The 25,055-nt window shown below is 29.7% G+C and overlaps 1 protein-coding gene across 6 annotated transcripts in view; it reads right to left on the bottom strand.

Annotated features, from left to right (window-relative positions):
- The window catches only part of LOC123010862 (homeobox protein orthopedia-like), a 37,625-nt gene extending 15,553 nt beyond the window's left edge, over window positions 1-22,072 (bottom strand). Inside the window, exons 1-2 of one of the 6 annotated variants that reach the window (XM_044408026.1) lie at window positions 21,956-22,072; window positions 14,210-14,502 (exon numbers count right to left, since the gene is read on the bottom strand). In XM_044408026.1, the coding sequence (XP_044263961.1) occupies window positions 14,210-14,502; window positions 21,956-21,980 (318 nt within the window). In that variant the 5' untranslated portion in view covers window positions 21,981-22,072. Of the gene's footprint in view, window positions 1-14,209; window positions 14,518-21,446; window positions 21,742-21,955 lie in introns of those variants that run through there. The other 5 variants (XM_044408025.1, XM_044408029.1, XM_044408030.1 and 2 more) reach the window with 5 other exon arrangements.
- Between the last annotated feature and the right edge of the window lie 2,983 nt (window positions 22,073-25,055).

Consider the following 25,055-nt stretch of genomic DNA (forward strand, 5'->3'; position numbering starts at 1 on the left):
ATAATAATTTTTGAAATTAGCAAAATTCTGATTCAATATTAGTGTTTCAAAAAATTTTGAAGACGACACAATTATTTAAGTTTATTAAATTCTCGCTCTCATTTGGTCGCTTGAATTTAAATTATGACCTCGATTTTTAACTGTCTTGTTGTCTCATAGCTATTTTTGAACTTAATGCCTCAAAATCTATAAGAAATTAAAACTTTCAGGTATAAAAATGTGTAATATGTTATTTGAGAGTAAAGACGTGTGATGACTTTTCCTAAAATTAATAATTTCTATAAATAATATAAAAATTTCGACTCTGCTTAAACCTGCCTATAGAGTGTGCGTGAAATAATTTTTAATAGAGGGTTGATCACTGAAAGTCGCATTATTGAGCGGCCTCGCCCGTGAATACCCGCTGAGTCCTGACATTCCCTAAGTCTCCACCCTCTCCTAGTTCAAATTCTGTAAGACAGCTGCCTGGATCCACTTTATAAGAACTCAATTGATTCCCGAATTTTGTTACAAACTAAAAACTTAAAAAAAAAAAAAATCGCGCAAATGAAAAACGCTCCCAAATGATGTAAAAGATCAATGAGCAGAAACGGCGTATAAGCGACGAACCATCACTCTAGAAGTAATGGATATAAATCTCGACGGACCGAAGGCTAGCCAGATGCGAAAAGCTAATGGCGTTGGATTATTTAACATCCATACATCTCTTGCCGATGGATAACCACTGTCATGTGGCCCAGGAGACCTTGCAGCCCTCCCTAGATACCACTGTGCGAAAGTGAAGAAATATGTTTGACTTTGGGTGGAGGTCACGCGCTAAAGGTGATCGATAAATAATAAAATAAGTTGAAAATCATTGGTTACTCACACCTATTATTTGTTATACTTTTTATTAAAGTCAAATTAAAGAAATCACTACTGGAGAAATAAAGACCTTACTGATTTTGCTGCTAAAATAAGATGTTAACATTATTTTAAATAATTTATGAAGATGTGCATTATACAGCATTCAACGTTTTATCTGCTGGCCGTTTTGGTAAAGGTTTCATAAAACTACTGTTAAAAAAAAGATTTTTTTCTTCGTTCTACTTTTGTTCTATTTATTGACATGACATAAAAATCACACCTTTTGGTAACGACATTTATCATAACTAAGGCTCGAATGCATATATGTGCACTATTTTCACAAAAATATGCACAAGATATTAAGAAATATGCTTCAGTGAATAAATAAATAAATTGGTTTTGCCTCAGACAAGACAGCCTTTCTAAGAAATCTATCACATCACTTTAACAATTTTGCTAAAATTTATTTGCAGGCAACTGCTTATCCAAATAGAAGAGTTTATTCGTTTTATACCAGGTGAATAGAAAGTATGGAACCAAACGTTTTTTGCTTAAAGTATTTATTTTTTGGAAAAACTAATTGATGAATTATAAAGTACTATAAAAATGTGATGTTTTAACAAGAATAAAATTTTTCGAAATTTATACAGTAAAACCTTCTTTAAAGGACACCTCTAAATAGCGGACATTTTTGTAAGAACGTAACTAATATATAGGAATGTAATGTAAAAAATACTCTCTACAATGGACCCTCTGATTAGCGGACGCGGACATATAAATTTACCTCTTAGACCGACAGAGGGGTTTACCCTAAAACAGGTACTAAAGTCTACTCCAAAGTTACTCAAATGTTGTAAAATAAAAGGAGCTGCCACTTGGTTCTCAAAAAAAATTACCACCTACTTACCCACTTCAATAATAATTAATATAAATGAACAGTTTTAGTTTTATCAGTAAATGTAAACTGTTTTGTAAATGAACTTTTATATAAGATTCAATGAGTTGCAGAATACAGAATAACCCCAAGAAAAACTTGTTAGTTAAAATAATGAAATTCAAAAAGATAATCAAAAGAACTTTTGGTCTAAACAAACAAAAATTAACAATTTTTTTTAAATAGAAATGTTTTTCTCTAATTTTTTTGTAATGCTTTTAATTTCTCAATTTTTGTTATTTTTAATAAAAAGCTTTTCAATTTTTTTTATTAATTTTGCACACCTCCCATTAAGGGATACCTCTACACAACGGACAATTAAACATTCCCCATCGGTGTCCGTTGTTGAGAGGTTTTACTGTATTTGTTTTTGAATTCCTCAAAAATATTTTTTTTTAATGGCAACCCACTAAAAAAACATTTTTCTCATGAAGGTCATGATCTAAGGGATTACAACTATCTACCTTATATTAAATTCATTTTTTTTATATAAATTGCAATTTGACCAAAAATAGAATACCTCAAAACAAAACAAACTTTTGTTCTCAAAATAAGATCATTTTTTATGTTAGGTACTTTAATTTATAGTAATTATTATTTTTTGGAAACAAATAATTAAAAAAAACCCCGCTTGATTCTATACTTTATATTCACCCTGTATAAAACGATTTTAAAAAGGAAACACTCAGCAGGATACTAATTTTTTGAGTCCGGTTTACGAAAAACCGTTTGTTATCTTTTTAAAATATCTTAAACTGTCCAATTTTTAACTTGAACTGAAATTTTTATTCGGAAATTTGTGATTTGAAAAAAATATGCACAGGTATGCATATCTGATAGTGTGAGGTTAGAAATTTTGACAAAAGTAATGTGAGGTTCAGAGAGGGGCGAGCGGCAAGGCCGCGAGCCTCTTTTATTTTGACAATATCTGATAGTGTGAGGTTTAGAAGGAAAGCCGCGAGCCTCTTTGACAAAACCAATTGAGGGCGTAGCCCCCGTAATCCTCAATCGTATTTGACCACATCAAGGCTAGCACGATATTTTGAAAAGTCTCAATTTATATTTTTTAAATATGAGCATTCATTTTTTCAAAATTGTTTAAACCGGTATTTCTAGACAGTTCCTTAGTCTCCCCCACTGTCTTTTGCAACACGATGTCTTGAAAAGTCTTGACTGACCTTCGATTTTAATCTAAGCATTAGTTTAAGAAATTTTTAAATGTTTTTTTGAAAATTTAGAACTTTTTTATTTCCGTACATCTGGTCTCCCCAACTGTCTTTTGTAGCACGATGTTTTGAAACCTCTCTATATTAACATTTTTTTAAACCTAAGCATTTCTTTAATACATTTTTAAATGTTTTTTTGCAAGTCTAGAATTTTTTTAATCCACTACATCTGACACTTTCTTAGTCTCCCCAACTGTCTTTTGTAGCACAATGTTTTGACACGTCTCGAATGACATTTTTTTAAATTATTTCCTAAAATATGCACGACCTTACCAAAATATGTAAAATATGCATTTTTTTATTTGACTTATTTGAATCAAAAACATTAGATTTGCATAAAAAACTTACAATTTTGTTGATATACCTTTTAACAAATATGCATTGTGCATATAATCCGAGCCAAAATGTATTTTAGGTTGGCTGTCTATCTTTGAGTTTTACGTTTTCACTTTGAAAGAATTTATCAGTTTTTAAAAGCGCTAAAACTGAAATGTGTTTTGAGGGAGAACGGGTAGATGGTGACTTTTTTAAATTTTATATGTTTACTGACCATAAAACTAACCTGTCTATATTTACAAATAGGGTGAACAACGTACGTGCCGATGGGGTAGAAACTTGTGATATTCAACATCCACATGTGAAAATGCTAACCCGGGTGTTGTAAATAAGTTTTTCTATCAAACACCTTAACATCTGCTTCTGATTTTAGTTTTTTTTTTCAAATATGTATTAGTTTTCGGACGTTCGTAGTTATCGAGTCATCGAACGGTTGGTTCTCCCCGAATCGTAATATTTTATAACATAACGCCCTGATCGGGCTTTAGAACTGCCGTAAAGGTAATCGAAACTCGTAAACCCTAATCCTCTATAGAAATTCATGGCAAGGTCTTGCCACACAGCCCTAGAATCCAGTCGCAGTCCCACAAAAAAATCAGAATTTTACTAAAGTCGTTTTTTTTTTTAATGGAAATGCCAAACAGTTGGCACCACTAGTAAATTCATTCATGGTAATTTTAATAAAAGAAGTTGTCAATTTCGGTATTTTTAATTAATTTGAAAACAATGTCATTAAACGTCAACACAAAAAATCGTGTAAGAAAATTTAGAGAAGAAACACCAAAAAAGGAACAAATTCGGTACTGCTAACAGTTTTTAGAAATTTGGAAACGAATATTTCGCAAAGAAAGGGCCTGTTAAAATGTAGACGCAATTTGTAATGCAGCTTTGCTAAACACTCAATTTACCTCGGAAAGAACGCAATTAAATTAGTGTCTTGTGTATCGTTTTTGAGAAACGAGTTGAAAAAGTAACAATTTTGAAACTAAATCTGAAGAAGAATTTATAAATTGCATCAACTTTGAGCTCATTTCAATAAATTACACAAAATTTATTGCCAATCATCGTAATACCTACTTGTATCTTTTGCTGAATAACTTTTTTCTGTATACACATCCTTTTTCATTAAAGTTTTTGTAGCAAGAACCTCTTTTTTGTCCACAACATTTTACTTACTTGCAAAATTACTAGCACTGAATTCTGTCTTTAGACCTTAGGTAACGATGACTGACCTCAGGTATTCAATTATAGCGTTTTCAAAGAGCAAACGGGCACACAAGATTCATAAAAGTCAAAATTTTGACAACATCTCAATTTAAAAACATAATTTTTTAACAAAATGTCTGGGGACAAAAGCAAAGAACCAACAAAATTTGTGACTATGGAGACAAGCTGCTACCAATTTTTTCACCAAAATTTTGACTTGGTAATTTCCATTTAAAAAAAAAACAGACTTTAAATACAAAACGGTACCTATAATAGTCGTTTTGATACGTGGTGAGATTTTTAATTCCGAGAGCAAGTTGGTGAACTTTGTATAGCAGTGAGGGTGGCGTGAAGCAGGGCCAGTTTGATCATACATCAACCGCGCCCCATTAGGGATTAATGATGCCAACAACACCGAAATTAACTCCCTGCAGGCTTACCGCGGCAATAACGTTAACATATTAACCATTTGTTAGAATAGCAATATAGCCACAGCCTTATCCGCCGCCTAGTCTTTATTACGTTCGGATCGTAAAGCGAATTTATTTATAATAGCACACTTTCAACACCAGTTCGGTTAATAAAAAATGTCATTGTTCACTAAAACATTACTTTAAATGGCTGTAAATAATATGAACAGTCAAATGGATCATAAAAATGCACCACTCGTGTAAAACTTCAGAAATGTCTAATCAAATTATTGTAAAGTTTCAAGAAGTAAAGAATCTTTTCACATACTCCATTTTTAAGTACAAAAATTATAAATTTTAATTGTCTTATTGTACAGTTATAAGACTGGCTTTGAGTGAGTTAGCACAAACGTCATTAAACAATATAAAGTTAAAAGTAATTAACACAGTAATTTAAAATTTTTGATAACCTCATTAGCAAAGTAATAATTTTCTATTTCAAGACAGTTAAAACAATAATAAATCATTGTTAATTAATTTGCACAATTAATAATATGTAATATGAAATTATCGGTAGTGTTTTGTTTCTTACCTTTGATATTTTTATTGTATAATTTACAATTATTATTATTAACAAAATTGAAAAATGGTTTCTTAAATATGTACTAATAAAACATAAATATGTTTTATGTATACAGGGTGAATATAAAGTATGGAACCAAGCGGTTTTATTTTTAATCATTTGCCTCCAGAAAATAATAATTAATATAAATTAAAGTAATACAAAAAGTGTGATCGTATTTTCAGAACGAAATTTTGTTTTTTGAAAAAATTAAATATAAAGCAGATAGTTGTAATCCTTAGAGCACCGCCTCCTTAATCAAATGTATCAATATCCCGCCTGGGCATTTCGTAAAAAATGCATTGGAGCAGTGATTCCGATTTTTTCTTAGTTACGGGGGTTACTAAGGAAAAACTGAATAATTTTTAATTATTAACGAAAAATAACGCAATTAATAAATGCTGGGAAGGAAGGATACAACAAAACTAGATACGCCAGGGAGAATTGATATTATGAGATTGAACCCTTTAAGCTAAAAAACTGGATTTGTCAAAAAAATTTCCCCAGATTAAAGCGCCAACGGGAATCACTTGAACTCAAAAAATGCCCAGGCGAGAAAAGGATTATTTCTATGGAGACGGCGATGCCTTAGAGTATAGCTTTTATGAGAAAAATGATTTTATACTGGGTTGCCATTAAAATTTTTTTTTTTGTAGAACTCAAAAACAAAAGGAAATTTCGAAAAATTTTATTCTTGTTAAATCATCACATTTTTATAGTACTTTATCACTCTTCAATTAGTTTTTTCAAAAAATAAATAGTTTAAGCAAAAAACGTTTGGTTCCATACTTTTTATTCAGCTGGTATAAAAATTAATTATTGTTTCAAAGTTCTTCAAATAGATTGCTAAACAAGGGTATGACGATTTTTTTATTTCAAGTTATCTTTGTTAAAAAGCTGGTTTTAGCTTCAGTTTTCATTAATTTGAATACAAATATCCAAGATGTTTGCAATAGAAAAATTTGCGAGACAATAGTATATTACAACCGAGTTGGAAATACAGGATATCCGAAAAGTCGCGCACTTTCGTAACACTGTATCATCGGTCGATGCCTTAGACAACAAGAAATATATTTAAAAAATCTATAAGTATTGCAAAGTATAAGAATTTAAATTTTGCACTTTGACTCTATTTATTTCTGTTGGAAAAAAATTTCGAAGTTTTTTTGATGCAGGCTATTATAAGAGGAGACAAATGTAAAAAATTTTGCCAATGAAAACCACAAATAACATTAAGCAGAGTTACAATTTAGGATACAGCTTCCTTGTCTCCTCTTATAATAGCCTGTATCAAAAAAACTTCGAAATTTTTTTCCAATAGAAATAAATAGAGTCAAAGTGCAAAATTTAAATTCTTATACTTTGCAATACTATATAGTAAATACTAAATAATTATAAAAAACATACAGGCTGCGCCAGAACTCGCTCCCAAAAAAGTAAGATAAGATACTAGGAACATGGAATAAATGAAAATTCTAGCTTTCAAAAAATTTTGACATTTATTTTTGAACATTAAACATTTTTTATGTTTATTTAATGATACTGATAATCTTGTATATATTTTTTTTATAATTATTTAGTAAAAGTAAAAAAAATGCCAATAAAAGCTTCAAATAACATTAAACAGAGTTACAATTTATGATACAGCTTTCTTATTTCAATTTCTAATAGCCTGTAGCAAAAAAACTTGGAAATTTATTTTTTTAACATTTATTCCATGTTTCTGATAGCTTTCCTTACATGGCATTTTTTCTCTGGGGCACGAGTTCTGGCGCAATTTGTATCCAAATCATCAGTATCATTAAATAGACAAAAATGTCAAATATCAAAAAATAATTGTCAAAATTTTTTGACAAATAAAATTTTTTAAAGATTTTTTCTATTTCTGGTATCTTATCTTACTTGAAATTTTTCTCTGGAGCGCGAGTTTTGACACCCTGTATAGTTAATCTTACCTACAAGTATACAGGGTTTTAACTCGCTTTTTTAATATTGTTTTCAGAGATTTTCCTTTGTGGGTTTTCGTGGTTTTTACCTGATAATGTCCAACTCTCACGCGCTATTACTGTTGAAAATTTTTGTTACACAGTACGCATATAGAATTTAGATAAAATTATTTCAGACTTTAAACAATAATTGTACTTATGATAAAGACGTTACAGAAAGTAGAACTAAATGAAAACATGATATTTTTATTTCATCATTAAGAATTATTGAAAAATAGAAGCTTCTTTGTAAAGAATTTGTGAAACCGTAACATTACAATGTTTTAGATTAGTCATAGAAAAATTTTAAATGTGTTTTGCACCACAAATATTAAACAATAATTAAAAAACAAATTTTTTAAGTGGAAAATAAGTACCTAACTCTTATTCAATATTCATTATTGTTCATCAAAAGCCGACTATTTTTAGTATTATTTTTTGATTACAATACAAAATTAAACACAACACTAATTGTTCTAATTCGCTAATTGTCAGTAGTGCTCAATACACTACTATTTATAACTCTCGAAAAGTAAAACATTTACTTCCTAGTTATTTATTTGATTTTGAAAATAATTTAATTAAAAGCGTAACGAGTTATAATTTTATATGAAATTTATATATGTATAATATTGATTTATACTATTTATGTAATTTATTAGAATCGTCGCAATATATTTAATTAAAACTATACGCTGGGATAAATAAATGTTTAAATCCCTAATTTAATTATAAAGATATGAAAATCGCAAATTGTTAAAAACAGATCTGGTAGTAGCCAATAATGCAATTAATTTTGGCTTTACTTTACCCTAACCCTTGAGTAAACATCTAATAGTGCACCACCTCGGATTGCTTGTCGCCCCCTTTAATGATGGCCGTCTGCACCCTGCAGTGCATGAATCACAAGTAAATTAAGCAGCAGATGAAACGTCCAAAACCAGGTGATCCATGTTGATCCATCTGCTTAATCAGGCTGACCGAAAGATTTAACTGCACCGCATGGTCAAGTAGGTGTGGTTTGTGGTAAATTAGAAACTAAGTGCTTCGACTGTCACCCAATAAAGTACATCACGAATTTATCTTCATGAAAACACAATTTTTTTTTTTTTTGAAAAATATTGGTGGTTGTGTGGAGAGAAAGCTTTGACGAGTGTCCGGTGGAAAACAGGTGAAAATTTTGGTTGTTAAATAAATTTAATAAATAATAAATTGATGTTATTGAGGTAACTAATTCTCAAACAACAAACCTGGAAGTAAAAACTGTAAGTAAATAAATTCGTAGATTTAGCATAGCACGTAGTTATTTTCCAAGATGTGACAACTGAATTGACATATGACTCAAATGGAGAATAGGTAATCGAAAAATAATAGTAAAGTCTGTTTTTTTTAAATGGAAATGCCAAACAGTCTTAACGTTGGCATCACTAGTAAATTTATTCGAGGTAATTTTAATAAAGGAAGTTGGCAGTTTCAGTTTTTTGAATTAATGTGAAAACAATGTTATTAAACGTTAACACAAAAAATTGTCTATGAAAAAAGACGAAACACCGAAAAAGAAACAAATTCCGTACACTGACAGTTTTTTCGAAATTTGGAAACGAATAGTTCGCAAGCAGGAAGTTAGAAAAAGAGTCCGTTAAAATGTAGAAAATTTGTAATGCAGGTTTGCTAAACATTTTTAATTTTTAGAAAAAAATTGACACGAATTCAAAATAAACATGAATGAGAAAGAACCTCGGAAAGAACGCAATTAAATTAGTGTCTTGTGCACGTTTTTGAGGAACGAGTTGAAAAAGTAATAATTTTGAAACTAAAGCTGAAGAAGAATTTATAAAATGCATCAACTCTGAGCTCATTTCAATAAATTACACAAAATTTATTGCCAATCATCATAATACCTACTTGTATCTATTGCTAAATAGCTTTTTTCTGTATATACATTCTTTTTCTTCAAAGTTTTGTAGCAAGAATCTCATTTTTGTCCACAACATTGTACTTACTTGCGGTGTGTTTCTATCAAAATTATTATCACTAAATTCTGTCTTTAGACCTTAGGTAATGATGTCTGTCCTCAGGTTATAGCGCTTTCAAAGAGCAAACAGACACAGATTCATAAAAGTCAAAATTTTGACATCTTAATTTGAACACAACTATAATTTTTTAACAAAATTTCTAGGGACAAAAACAAAGAGTAAACAAAATTTGTGGCTATGGAGACAAGCTGCTACCAATTTTTTCACCAAAATTTTGACTTAGTAATTTCCATTTAAAAAAAAAACAGACTTTACATTACAAACGAGGTGATCTCGAGATCGGTTAAAGCACAAGGGGTAATGCTATTACCACCGAAGTTTGTATATGCTATTTTATTCACAATCACATTATTTTGAGTCAAAAATTTGAGTAAAACAAACTACTAACAAAGTTAAGGTTTAAACGTGGGAGGCCATCTAAACTGGGTTTGAATTTGACTTTTTAAAAATGTCAAAAAAAGTATTCAAATAATATGTGAATCTGATATTAAAATTGTTGAAATGGAGCAGTGTACTCCCCTAGAAGTAAGAGAAACTGCTACAGAAGCAATTGAATACTAATTTAGCAAAATATTATGCGTAACTTGACAATTTGAAAGAAAAAATTCCCGGTATGTTTGTAATCCTAACGTTGGCAATCTTGCATATTACCGCCCAAGAGAAGTAATGTTATTACTCCTCATGAGATATAATGACGTGTTTCCCAATCTTTAAAAGGTTTGTAATCGGCATATTACACTCGTGATTGTGAATAAACAATAATAAAATAAAAAATGTATTTGTGCGTTTTAGCCTTTTTACTTTTACAATAACATTTATCAATGTTGTTTCTTTCTTGTTCTTTTTTTTTCTTCAGCAGTTTCTGAAGAGATACTATCGAATTCATAAAAAACTAGTACAGCAAAATTTTGTTGGAGTAAATTGAGATACGTGAAAATGACAAATATTAACGTCTGTCATTATGACAATTTGAATTTTTAAGTTTGTAAAGCACTAAATATGTTTTGAAAAAGACGCTAAATTGCAAATAATAGGTAGACCAACCATCACACACGTATTTAGGATGTCTAGTTGACCAGTTACCTAAAATTAGTAACCATTTAATATAAAGTATGTTCGTAGAAATGTTACATTACAAAATTTTTACAAAGTTGAGATAACTACGACGTTGCAGTCCTAGTTTTTTATGAATTCAATAGTACCTACATTGTAGATCCTCAGCATTCGATATTTTGCATTACTAACTGCACTAGTTATGCACTAATTAAGTTAATGAACACTTTCGAAAACCTTAACACAAATCCGATACTGACGCGTGATGTTTGTTTAAAAGTGTTGTTACGATTTCATTGCAAAATGTCTTTATTATTTTGTTCATTTACTTGCTTATTATAGTGTTGCTTTTTACTTTCAATCTGTATGCGTTTACGGATAAAATAAGATATGTTACTCGAAGTAGAAGTGAGTTTATATGGCTCAGTTGAATTGTTTGTCTCACTTTTACCATAATAACGTAATATACTACTTTTTTTTTTTCGGCAAGATTTTGTTGAACGCCATCTTATGGTAAAGGCACAGTATATCTATAGTAAAAGGTATATAAATATGAATTAATAACAGAATTGTCTTCTGCCAAAAAGTTTGTTTACGGTTTACAGTATTTGGGCGTTAGAAAGTTTGCAGCGTTCAGTTTTATTAAAGCACTCAGCACTCACGCTGTAAAATTATACCTACCGCACTTATAACGTAATAGTTATTTTTATGCGCCTGTAAATTTTTAATTTATTAACACTAATCTCTTATACTGTTCTATGGTGCCTTTAAGCTTACTTCTTATGTTGCCGTTAATATACGCTCTTCTATAAAATACGTCGTCAATCACATTGTATTTTAGAAGTAGCTACATAACAGTATATTAGAAAATCATTCGAACAAATGAGATTTAATGATGTGTTTTCCAACCTTTAAAAGGTTAGTAATCGGCATCTTACATTGGTGATTGTGAATAAAAAAATTTAATATGAAAAGTACAATTGGTCGCTGACTGAATTGTGCCACCCGAATAATCTAACACTTTTGATGTCTTAACTACATTGTTTAAGGATATTTCAGAATTTTCTGAGTTTGTAGAGACTGGTGATGCCACTTGTGGCAACACATTTTACTCCTTCCATAATTTGATAATTAACTTTGTCCGTGGGAGGAAATTGTACACTTTGCTCCTTTGATAAATCGGATGTTTCAAATATGTGTGGCATACAAATAAAAATAGATAGCACAGAAATTACTGGCCTACCTCAATAAATAGAAAAATAAATCAGGTTTCCAAAAATCGGTATAAATAATGATTTTTTGAAAATACCTTTATTATCGTTTATCCCATTATTATGAAACTTTACACGTTAAGGGACAAAAAGACACTCTTTGCTATGATGCAAACGGAAGTCTTGTAAAAGCTATACATTTCCGGTGACAATAGAATCCTTCCAATTTTTGGGTCATAACTCTTTTTTTGCCTATTAACACGTATATTTGATGTCAAAAAATAAAAGCAAAATCTTTTTTTATATAAAAAAGGTACTCCTGTTCGATATCGTCAAAATGTACCGTTTTCGAGTTATTTGGGTTTAAACTAAACTCTACACCGCGCTACAAAATCAAAAAGTATGAATTTTGAGCGTACCATTACCTTGTAAACAATCCACTACGAATGACATAGCGTCAATGCTGTCAAATTTAATGTCAATTTCGCTTAATTCAAAGTAAAATTTGATTATTTTTTGATGATTCTAGGAAAACACACGATTATGTGTTGGAAGAAACAATGCATGAACTGGCATTTGCCATCCCAGCACGATTTTCCCTCCAAATTGTTGTTTTTTCTTCGTATTTCATTACTTGTATTATAAAACTATAAATCAAATAAAAAATTAAAGCGATCAGAAGACCAAGAACATAACCTCAACTTTGAAGTACTGAAACTGTAACAAATTATAAAATAAAACCTTATCAACCATTTATAGTAGCATATGGTGATTTGTTGTTGTTGAAACTTGTAGAGAATAACGCACGGTTTAATGTTTATCTACATTTTTCTTTAATTAGAAGAACATCAACAACAAATGGCATAATTGCAACAAATGCCGCGAGTTGGAGCAAAAAAACAAAGAAAATTTGAATAATAAAATCACAATACAAAAAAAAATATATTTAGTTTTTAGAAATGACGCCCTGTAGAGTGTAGAGTTTAGTTTAAACCCAAATAACTCGAGAATGGTACACTTTGGCGATATCTAAAAGTACCTTTTTTATAAAAAAAATAATTGGGCTTTCGATTTTTGGCCTGAAAAATACTTGTTAATAGGCTGAAAAAAAAAAGTTATGACCTAAAAACTGGAAGGGTCCCATTGTCACCGAAAATGTATAGCTTTTACGAGACTTCCGTCATTTTTCATACTAATTTTTTGGAAAGCTATAATGTTTCTGTTTTTTGAGGAAAGTCAGTAAATTCTATGCAATTTATTCTTATTTGTAGAGGAGTATTCGTGGTTAAAATTATGCCACACATTTTTGAAACATCCGATATGTATAAATAGTTATTTTTTGTTTGGACGTTAAATCGATTTGTCGCATTAAAAGCATTACGTGTTGTTAATGTGGCATGAACCAAATAACGCAACAGAATAAATATTTGTTTTCCTATGCCGTGATTTATATCGGAGGGTAAGTTTCAGTACTCCCTTCGGGTTAGACGCGACAGGGCAAACACCCCATCCACAAAGAGCCACGCTTCATTATACAGTCAAATGTCTGTATAAATGCTTAATGAAGAGTGATGATTTGATAGACCAAAAGAGCACACAGTACTGAAAGAACCATTTGAGTAAAAAAAGGAAATTTATAAAAATGCAAAACCACTGAATAAACATCATGAATGACACAAATGGAAACTTTTGTCGGAAGCTACAAGATTATTGCATTTGTTTTAGTAAGTTTAATGTAATTATTCTGAAACACATTTAGTGTCAGTCGGCTATTTTTCATTAACTGTGGCAATTCTTGTACATTTTATTAAAAATGAGACTGATGCATTTTTGGTGTGATTGTATCAGGATTTACAATTCAAATGGCATTTATGACAGTTTTGATAGAGAATTTAATTAAAGGAAAAAATAAAGTTTGGATTTAATTGCGATATTCAATGAATCAATGTCGAAAGCACAAACTCGAGAAACTTTGTGAGGGTTACCAAAAGCTGCAAAGCTCCTGGTCTTCGGCGTCTAACTCTCAACTTAATCCTGAAACACCGCAGGATTGCCAACTTAGGTAAACTTGTGCCAGTCTAATTAATATAAATTGAATCAGATTTTGCAATTCGGTGGCCTAGACTTGTCAACTTTAGCCTTCTGTTTATACTCAGAGGCAATAAAAGCAAACACCTCTCTCTTATCACAGGTAGGAACTTGCATATACTGGTGAATATTAGCTACCATAAAATTTAATGGTTCGATCGTGTGGCATGAAAGCCCTTCCGGTTCATAAAATTCTTTCAAGTTGCCGCCCTAACCTGTTTGTTAAAATGAAAGATTTTATTGTTTAATCACTCACTTGAACTCTCGATTCTGTTAGGCCGATCCTCATTGCGATCTCTTCTCGCATGAAAATGTCAGGATAGTGGGTTTTGGAGAAACACCTCTCGAGTTCGTTTAGTTGTGCAGGCGTGAATCTCGTTCTGTGCCTTTTCTGTTTTGTGGGTTTGTCGCCGTCGTTCGAACTGTTGCTACCTAGAGAATTGTTCAATGAAGGTAGACCGTCGCATAATCCACTTAGACGGGGCTGTTCTAGCACTTTTAACTCGTTCTGATGTCTTTTTAGGTCCTCGCCGCACATTTCCTTTATGCCTGAAATGAAAAAATCTTCATTCAATTATAGTGTGAATTCACTTGTACTATAGTTCAATTAAAAACTTCATTTTACATAAAAAGTGTTCGGTTATCGAGACGGTTATAAAAATCAGTATCTGTTGTAGAATTATACAGGGTTATGAAAAAAAACGCCCACGATTGAAACAGGCGCGTCCTTTTTTATTGAAACATTGTGACCATCATTCCAAAAATAGTCTAAATAGATTCTTTTTTAAATTTAAACAGTTTGTCTAACAGCATTTTCTTTTACTAAAAAACTATTTCACTCAGGTATTTTTCGTCTAAGAAACTAGTGCTGACAGATATTGTTACCCGCATAAAATAAAAAACTGTAAAGTTTACATAATTTTATTATTCCAATACGATTCAACCGAAAGGTATCTAATGATTTCAATTAATTTTTTTAATCTTTGACTTTTTGACTTTAATCGTTCAAATTTCACAGAACAAACAACATTGAAAATTGATTTTTTTGTTACTACCGTTTCCAATAATTGAACATTACTTGGACATTTTCTGTATCCTAAAATATTTGCAATGTTGCAATATTGATAAATTTTCTTTGGAGCCAAAAAATGGTATCCTAACATCTTGAATAAAGTTTATTTCAATTGACTTTTTACACATTTTTTTAAGAACACCGTCAACAGTATCAAAATCTAGACTTTAACAATGAAATTATTTTAAAACTGTTAATTATATAGATTTCTCTTTTCTACAAAGGAAAGTCTATATCTTACTGATAAGAGCACAAATTCAATTTTGGTCTTCGAATTCGTCTTTAATAAAAGATCACTTATAACGTGTGGGTTAACACGGGCGCCTTTTTTTCATCATACTGTATTATTTTATGGCCATTTAGTTAAAAGCCTAAGCATTGACCTGATTTTCATCACGTTACAAAATTGCAGCAAAATTAGAGGCAATAAATAGTTCCTACTGTTTTTCACTTTGAGCAACTACATGAAAATAAAATGTGTTTTCTTCTTAGTATACATAACGTTATGGTAATTTTAATGAAAAAAGGTGTCATTAAACGTCAACACAAAAAATCGTCTAAGAAAATTTAGAGACGAACACCAAAAAAGAAACAAATTCGGTACCGCTAACAGTTTTTAGAAATTTGAAAACAAATAGTTCGAAGGCAAGAAGTTAGAAAAAGGGCCCGTTAAACTGTAATAATGCCTGTCCTTAGGTATTCAATTATAGCGCTTTCAAAGAGCAAACAGACACACAAGATTTATAAAAGTCAAAATTTTAACAACATCTCAATTTGAAAATATAACATAAAAAATTTTTAGGGACAAAAACAAAGAGCAAACAAAATTTGTGGCTATGGAAACAAGCTGCTACCAATTTTTTCACAAAATTTTGACTTCTATTTAAAGAAAAAACAGACTTTACTTATAAATTACATACTTGACATTCTGAAAATCTTTAATTAATGTTTAATGTTTATGACGTTAACTGTCTTTTATTTTTTTTTTTCAACGATAACACCTTATACTGTTTCTAAGCTTACTTCTTGTGTTGCCCTTAAAATACGGTTTATCTATAAAGTACGTCGTCAACAGCAACGTATCTTATGAGTCTATAAAATACTAAGTTTTTGTCAAATTTGACATTATTTTGATATACTTCTTTATAATAATTTCTAAATTTGATAAAATATCTGATTCAATATTAGTGTTGCAAAAAATCTTGAAGACAATACCTCATCCTATTAAACTACTCAATTTTTAAACTGTCTATAAAATTCTAGTTGTCTTAATAGCTATAAAATATTAACTGTAAACTGAAAAAAAAAATTACAGACATTGGTTTAAGAAGAATAAAAAATCATATCAAATTAAAACTTAACTTATATTGACTAAATGTAATATATTTTATATTATTTAAATACAGTGAGCGGCACAATTATGGAATAATCTTATTTATAAAGCCTGATTGCGTAGAAGATGGTTTACAGGACACAAGGAAATAGAAAAAACATTAAATTCGTCGCGACGTTTCAATACTTTAATTGTACCTTCTTCAGGTGAAGAATTCTCGTTGGTTGAGCGTGTGAAGCATGGCACAAGTCAAGGAAGTTCTTCCTTGACTTGTGCCATGCCTTCACACATGCTTTTACTCTTAATAACATAATCTACTATTATTTCCCTGTGTCCTATAAACCATCTTCTACGCAATCAGGCTATCATATTTCAAGGACAATAAACACAAAATGGTGCTTATTTATAAAATTGAAAATATTTTGTTTTGACAAAAATGTTTGAACAGGTATTTTTTTTAAATACACAATTTCCAATTTAATTTAAAATAGTTTTTTTGTTGATATTTTACTTTTTGAATGTTTTTTTTCGACAACTGTATGTAATATTTAATATTTTGGGGTTGTCATTTCGACAATTAAAAAATCTATCTCATTGGCTCAAAATATTAGAGTTTTCCATTAAAAAAAATGTCGATGACGTCATTACTCAAAAACCAAAAAGTTAAAAAAAATTTTTTTTAAAGTTAAATCAAGTTGAAAATTGTGTATTTTTTAAAAGGAAAATTGACTTGTTTTAGCATTTTTGCCAAAACAAAATATTTTCAGATTTAATAAGATTATTCCTTAATTTTGCCACTTATTGCATAAATATGAATTTTCTGTATAATAATGCAAAAAGTTATTTTAAGTAAAACTGTTAAATAGTTCTTGTACGAAGTGATTTTAATAATTATGCAATAATTTTAAGAAATACAAATCTAAAGAAAACACAGTAATTCCAACTTGACCTATCCGAATGTTAATACTCCTAGATTCTTATGCAACCGCCATTTTAGCGTCGGAAAATTCGGCAAAAATCTTTTGAGTACTTTTTACAGAGTTTATATTGCTGATAGCCGGTGACGTTTGAGATAATGACATTCGTTGGTATCATCCACAAAAAAATCATGTCAAACTATTATTACCTTTTCATTATTTTTTATTAATGAGTTATTTTTTAACCTTTTTTGCTAATGTTAACGCAATATTTTAAAATAATGTACTAGATTTTGAAACACTAAGTTCAAAAATCATATTTGTTTACAAAATTGAAGAAGTTTAATGCTGCGCGTCAAATTTACATTTTTTTCTGCGACTAAAACCTTCTACTATAATGTGAACAACGGAATTTTAATTCAAGGAAGACTTTGGAAGTTTTCACGTATATTTTCTATTAATTTTAATTAATTAAACTACTCGCAGTTAGTCAACGGTAAGACTACTTTTAAGCAATCCACTTTGCCCTTTATTTCAAATTTAGATTAGATCTCCTAATTAATTTCTTCAATTGTGTTAATAATTCGTTATTGTAGATCACCGAGATCAGTAACAGTTTTGATTCAAATGTGGCTATAAAAAAGTCACAGGGAGTGATATCGCATGACCTCGGAGACCAACTTGTCTCTGTAATTAAACTAATCGTGCAATCTCCAAGGAATTGTCTCAGAAAAGTAATGTTTTTAATGTGTGTCAAAAAGTGACAGTTAAAATGTACTATTTAAAGGATTGTTTATTTAAACAAAATAAAAATACTATTCTTTCATAAAATATATAGGTAACAACTTAACAGTGTCACAACCTCTTAAAGACAAAACAATAATAATTTGGAAAAAAAATACTTGTTTTACTCAAATACACCATATGGGTGAAATGGTAAACTTACTTTTTCTGCTTTGCCCAAATATCACACATTGACTACTCATATTTTGTACAGTCTTTGTGCAACCAAAGTTGGCATCTAATACATTTTATCCAATCCACTTCCTTTTTAGTGCTATTTTACAAAAATTTTATAAAATATAAAATTTTAAAAAAAATATGAAAATTTATAAAATTTTATTGAAAGGCATCTTTGCCTGGAACAATGCTGATATAGTTAAAACTTTTACATAGGCCGAGAAATACTAGTACATATAAAAAAAAAGTCGTTCACCGTATGCCCGAGTTCACCATTTCACCCTGGTTTTTCAAAAAAATGTTTACTACTAAAAAAAGTTGTTTAGAATCAACATCTAGGCTTCTATACCAATTTTATTTTTAACAGTTTTTACATTCTGAATAAATTATTACACATTAAGATTATTACTATTAAAAACCTTTTAACTGTTACTCTGTTACTCAAAAGCATAACCATCTTGGTAAAAAATGAAAAGTCATTTTGAAATTTGGCATGTTAGTTCTAAACAATTTTTCTTAATAACTTTTTGTCCTATTTGCTACATAACAAGCACTTTACTCTACAGAAAAATAGTTTGTTTGAAAATTTCCAAGATGTTTTTGATTTTTCAAAACTAAAATTATGTCGGAAATCAATCTTTAACGAATCAGAGCTGAACCCCAAAAAATGAAAATTTAAATCGAGAATTTTTTTTTATAACAGTCGTTCACCTATCCGGGGACAGACTGTACACCTATATTATTATAGATTGCATTATTATCCTTGGATAAGAAATTTTAATTTATTTTTTCTGAAACAGTTTTCATATCAATCAATGTTTGCAAAATGTAAAGATAAAGATTTCTTTGAAAGTGCTAAGAAAAACAATCGTAAGAAAGAAATTCGAATTTCTTTCAGTTCCTTCAACTTTTAAAGTTTATCAATTAAAACTTAAGTTATGAATATAAAATACATGAATATAAAAAATACGAAAAATCAAAAAGTACATAAAAATGCAAACGAATAAATAAAAAGCAGTTCAGAATATGTGTTTAACATTAAAATTACACGTTCACCTGGTTTCTGGTAAAATTTTATGTTTTAGTAGGTAGCGTGGATCTGATTAATGTCTTATGCTTTTATTGGGATTTAAATGTAACTCTTTGTTACATACATGTTAACTCTACAAAGTGTCCCAGCGAGTTGGAAAAGTCCATTAGGGACCTTTAAATGGTAATATTAAAAAAAAATTGTATAGATCGTTGATAGATTTCTACTCTAGTGCATCACCTAAAATTATTTTCAGCCATATACAAACCTGTGTTTTTTTAAATGAAACACATGTTTCTATGCATTTTTGGATGTAGATGATGATTTCGCTTAGTTTTAGAAATAAGACGTTTTTTTTTTTGAAGAAAACATGCACTTTTTAAATTATTATTACACAAAAACTAAGACACCTAGAACAAATTTTTTCTTACTTTTGCAAAGAAAAAAGTACAGAATTTAAAGCTGACGCAATTTTTTAGTGTTTTGCATTTGTAAAGATTAACAAATTAAGAAGTTCTTTAAAAGTTAAATAACTTAAAATATTTAAATAAAACACCCTATTTTTTATTTTTGCATCTCATAGACTGATAAATTGTCCATCTAAAAAAATAAACTTTTAATGTTTAGAATTGATAAATGAAAACATATTTAACATTCAAAATTAATTGTAGCAACAATGCTTATCAATATCTGAGTATTGTTGATACTATTGCAACCATAGTAATTTCACCACGGATCACTTATCCGTTGATTTATAAATAATGAAATTCAAATTATTTTATTGTAAAAATAAAGAATAATGGATTTAGTTTAACACAAATGTGATTATTAAGTGATATTTCTTCCATTTCTTGTGCAACTGTGCATCTTTTGGCTACTGAAACAATAGTAATTTTTTTTTAATGTTTAACGTTAAATATCTTTTTAATTATTGATTATAAACACCTAAAAGTCATTAATTTTTAAAAGATATTTTCATAATCTTTTAAATGCAATAACAATAAATAGTGTGTTCCATTTAAATTTTTTAAGTTATTAAAGTTTTCATGTTTTATCTTTACAAATGCAACACACTAAAAAATATTACAACCTTATAGCTTGTACATACCTTCTTCTTTGCGGCAGTAAAACAAAAATATTTCTAGATGTCTTAGTTTTAGATGTGTAATAAATTTTTAAAAAATGCATGTTTTCGTCAAAAAAACCATCTTATTTTTAAAACTAAGCAAAATCGACCAATAAAAGTTTGGCTTAAAAACATTGTCATAAAAATCTACATCCGAAAACGCTAAGAAATGTATGGTGTTTCATTTAAAAAAAACACAAGTTTGTATTGTAACTTATTTTCGAGACACGCTGTGTAGTTGAAAATAATTTTAGGCAATGGACTAGATTAGTATCTATCAAAGTCCAATATAATTTTTTTTTTAATTTTATCATTTAAAGTGACCTGGACTTTTTCTACTCACTGATGGGACATCCTGTGTATGTTATCATTGGCCTGTAACAACAGGATCTTCTAAAAAGTATTTTATTTCATTTGTTCTATTAGCTACAAAGTTACAAAGCTCATCATACGTATATTTTATACAGAAATAGAAATATTATTCATCAATAAATATGTACTTAGTTACATTCTATCTATGAGGTAAAGTAATAATTTGTACAAACAGGTGATTTGAATTAAATTTCAACATTCAAATAGAAAAATTTATATCAAAAAAATATTAGACATAAATTTTTATAAAAATAAATTTGGTTTTACAACATATGATATAACAATGAGAATGCCTGCTATACATTTATATTATGTGTTTAAGTAGGTATTATTAACTTCTTGTTTGCAGTTAAGAATAATTATAATTATTCTATTTATGTTTCCATTTTACCTAAATGAGTGTAACACATACTATTGTACTGTATTTTAATGTTAGTGTTAAAGTGCAGAAAATAATCCTTCATCAAACAATTTTATAAAAAAAGATTATAAAATTTGATTTAAATAAATAATAGTTCATTGTACAAAAAGTTTGTTAAAACATTTATGATTTTTGGTGTAATGACAAAAATGATAATAAAAGTTGAATTTTATTAGACAGGAACAAAATGTACAACTTTGCCCACCTATTTTGTCTAAATCTAATAAATAATTAATTATACAATGCATTTGTTTATACGTACCCACCATCATGGTAGATCAATAGAAAATTCCAAAATTATCACCGAACGTTTTTCTCACCACTGCTAAACATAATCACAGTGATTTACAATTTCTGTTAGTACAAGACGCAACAAACAAAACTACATCACAGCTATCATTAAAATCCCAGAAAAGCTCTATCACAACCCTGTGCACCGCCGACAGATTGGCCCTTCATACTACTGGGTGTTACAATAAAATCTAAAAAAAATCGCGAATAGTCACCACCACATTCCCGTTGGATTTATTTTGAATGTATCGTTTCTCGTGGGGTATGGCGCGTCTGCAGATACCGGATGAGGACTAAAAGTATGAAAGAGTGTGTGGGCCTCCGGCTGCGTGTCCCTAATTGCATGGCCTACCGGAGCGGCCCGGCAATATTGGCTTAATGAGGGCGAGGCAGCTTCAATTTAGCCCATTTAACTAGCCTATCGTTAGTACGCTGAATCACTAAAGACTTTAGCGTCAATTAGTGCCCCCACTAACTTACCGACAGGGCCCAGATTGTTGAGCATGTTTCTGCTGCAGACGACGGTGTCCAGGCTGACGCACTGCACTGTTTATTTAATGAGTACTGATTTGATACTGAATTGTGAATATGTTGTTGATGCTGGGAAGAAGTACGAGTGGGAGGCGAACCAATGGGGGCCGAACCCCCGCCGGGGCGGAGTTAGATGTGGAGGCGTGGCTCCTGCACTTCCATTGCACGATATGGTGGGTGTTCTTCGACAGGAGAACGAAAGCTCGTTTTGCTGGGTCCCGGAAGCGCTCGCACGAGACTACGATTCCACTCTTTTTAATCAAAAAAGTAATTAAACTTTTTGTATTGCATTTTCGAACAAATATTACAACATTCCGAACGAAAATTTCTACAAGATGTCTGATCCGAAGAGAGGAGAACCCTCCGCATATCGAGAAAAAAGAAGACATTATTAAATGTTTGGTCCCTTTACTATATACATGTAAAGTATTTTATTGCAACACGAATATGTATCTGCTTATACAGGGTGTTTCACACAACTTTACGAGGCTTGCGACTAATGTACGCACTCAAATATACAAAAGTAACAAAATAATATTTAATTATTTAATTTTTGGAAACTTTTGAAAGTAGTTGTCAAACTAATCACTATTTCATTAATAGCCATAAATTGAAGTTTTTCAGAAATAATTATATCATTTGTTCTATCAAGAGACGGCATGAATATGACGAAAAATGTTGTAATTTTTGAAAGCGTGAACAAACTAGAAAAGATTATCCAATTTTTCAAAATTTGTAATCGAATTCGTATCGGAATATGTATTATTGATTGCATCTTATAGGCGCAGGCTTCGTTAAATTATGTGAAACACCCTGTATGAGGTATTATCGTTGCAAAAAAAAATAAAAGACAGTTAACGTCATACATTTTCAGAGTGCCAAGTATGTAATTTATAAGTACACATGTTTACTAAGAACAAAACACATATTTTATTTTCATGTATTTGCTCAAAGTGAAAAACAGTAAGAACTATTTATTGCCTTTTAATTTTGTTGCAGTTTGTAACGTGATAAAAATCAGGACAATACTTAAGTTTTTTTTAAACTAAATGGCCATAAAATAATATTATTATACGAAATTGTGAACCACTTTTTATATAAAATAAAGTTTTTAATTAAACTATAATACAAGTGAATTACAAATGAAAAATACACATTTAATTATTTAATTTTTGGAAACCCACGACAGTACTTGTCAAACTAATCACTATATTATTAATAGTCATACACTGCAGTTTTTCAGAAACAATTATCATTTGTTCTATCAAGAGACAGCATGAATATGATTCTAGTTTATCTTCCTTAATCACTAACTAACTAAAAACGTTGTAATTTTTGAAAGGGTGAACAAACTAGAGAAGATTATCCAATTTTTTAAAATTTGTAATCGAGTTCGTATCGGAATATGTATTATTGATTGCATCTTACAAGCGCAGACCTCTAAAATTATATGAATCACCCTATATTTATATGAAATAAAAGACAAGTTATTATTAAAAGTACCTAACGAAATTTCTCTGAGTCTATGACAAACAGTAGTTTTACAATTTATTATTCATCATAGGTATATTTTTATTATTCTGAATTTTTCTGGATGCTGTTTAAAAATGCTGCACTAAAACTATGGTACGCTATCTAGAAGCATTTGGTGAGTGAGGGAAAAATATTAAAAATATAAAAAATTCTTGGTTTTTATTTCTCTGCACAGTGGGGGTTTTGTGTAAGAATCTTCAAACGTTGTTAGTTGTACTTATTATTACTAAATAACACTCAAAATGCAATTAAAATATAAAGAATGGAAGGTAGATTAACAATCTTTTAAAAAAAAGACCTCTTAAATAACTCAGTGGAGAGGAGGGAGGGGTAAGTAAACCTTTAAATCTAATGTTTAGGTTGTGAACATCCGATCTAAAACTAATTTTTTGGTACAAATATAGATCGGTGTTTTTTTTTCATATCAAATTACTAAATTATACAACAGTTTACCTAAAAACTTCAACTCTGCTAAATTTAAACAAACGTTGAAAAAATTACTTTTATCCAACCAAGCCTTTAATTAAGCCTGATTTAGTTTTTTTCTTTTTTGATCTTTTTTTTCTTTTTGAATATTTAGATGTGCAACATGTTTAGTAAATATGTCTCAAGACTATTTTACTTAATACATAGTTTTTATTTTTCTGTGTTTCAATTTTTATTTTTATTTTTATTTAAAAAGAAAGCTACACTGTATCTGTTTATTTTGTTTTGCTTAGCTGAAAAACAGGGGATGTGCAATCGCGAGTTTGGCATTGTACATCCATCTGATCCTCGGCTTTTATATGCACGTTTTGTTTTATTTTATTTTTTTAAATTTATTGTTTATTATTTTTGCATATAATAAAGACCTTTATTATTATTATTATTATTATTATTATTATTATTATTGTTATTATCTTTAACGCAATGTCTATGGTTTTTAACATTCAATGCAACTTACCTCATCTAAATTATCGATAATTATGCAAAAATCGATTCGGCAACGTTTAAAAGTATTACAATGAATTCAAGAACTTAATTATTCCATGGCAACTCTCTTGATTTTTTCAAGCCATGTACACGCAGTTGCCAGATTTACCATAAAATAAACCTTCATCCACGTGAAAATTTAACATCAAGATTTTTTTTAATATTTTTCCCTCACTCATCAAATACTTCCAGACAGCGTACCATAGTTTTAATGCGGCATTTTTAAACACCCAGTATAAACAATTCTTAATCCATTTAACATTATGTATGTATTTACAGCATATTGTTATATACAGTACCTATAACCTCGATTATTCGAACCCACAAACTCTTATAACCCTTCCGTAATCCGAAACACTTCTTTTGTTCAATATTATTTAATTTTAATCTTAGTTTATTAAACAGTTATATTTATTGAACGTGATAGCTGAACGCTGTCACATCTGTGTAAAAACTTAATTTAACCATCTTTATCTTGCGATAGCAATTGTTTTGGATGAGGCCAAGAGGCAATTTTGCATGACCCTATAGCAAAAAATATCAA

This window comes from Tribolium madens, unplaced genomic scaffold (genome assembly GCF_015345945.1).
Source record: "Tribolium madens isolate multiple individuals breed KSU strain unplaced genomic scaffold, Tmad_KSU_1.1 Scaffold_91;HRSCAF=231;Tcas5.2_LG7, whole genome shotgun sequence".
Classification (NCBI taxonomy): domain Eukaryota; kingdom Metazoa; phylum Arthropoda; class Insecta; order Coleoptera; family Tenebrionidae; genus Tribolium; species Tribolium madens.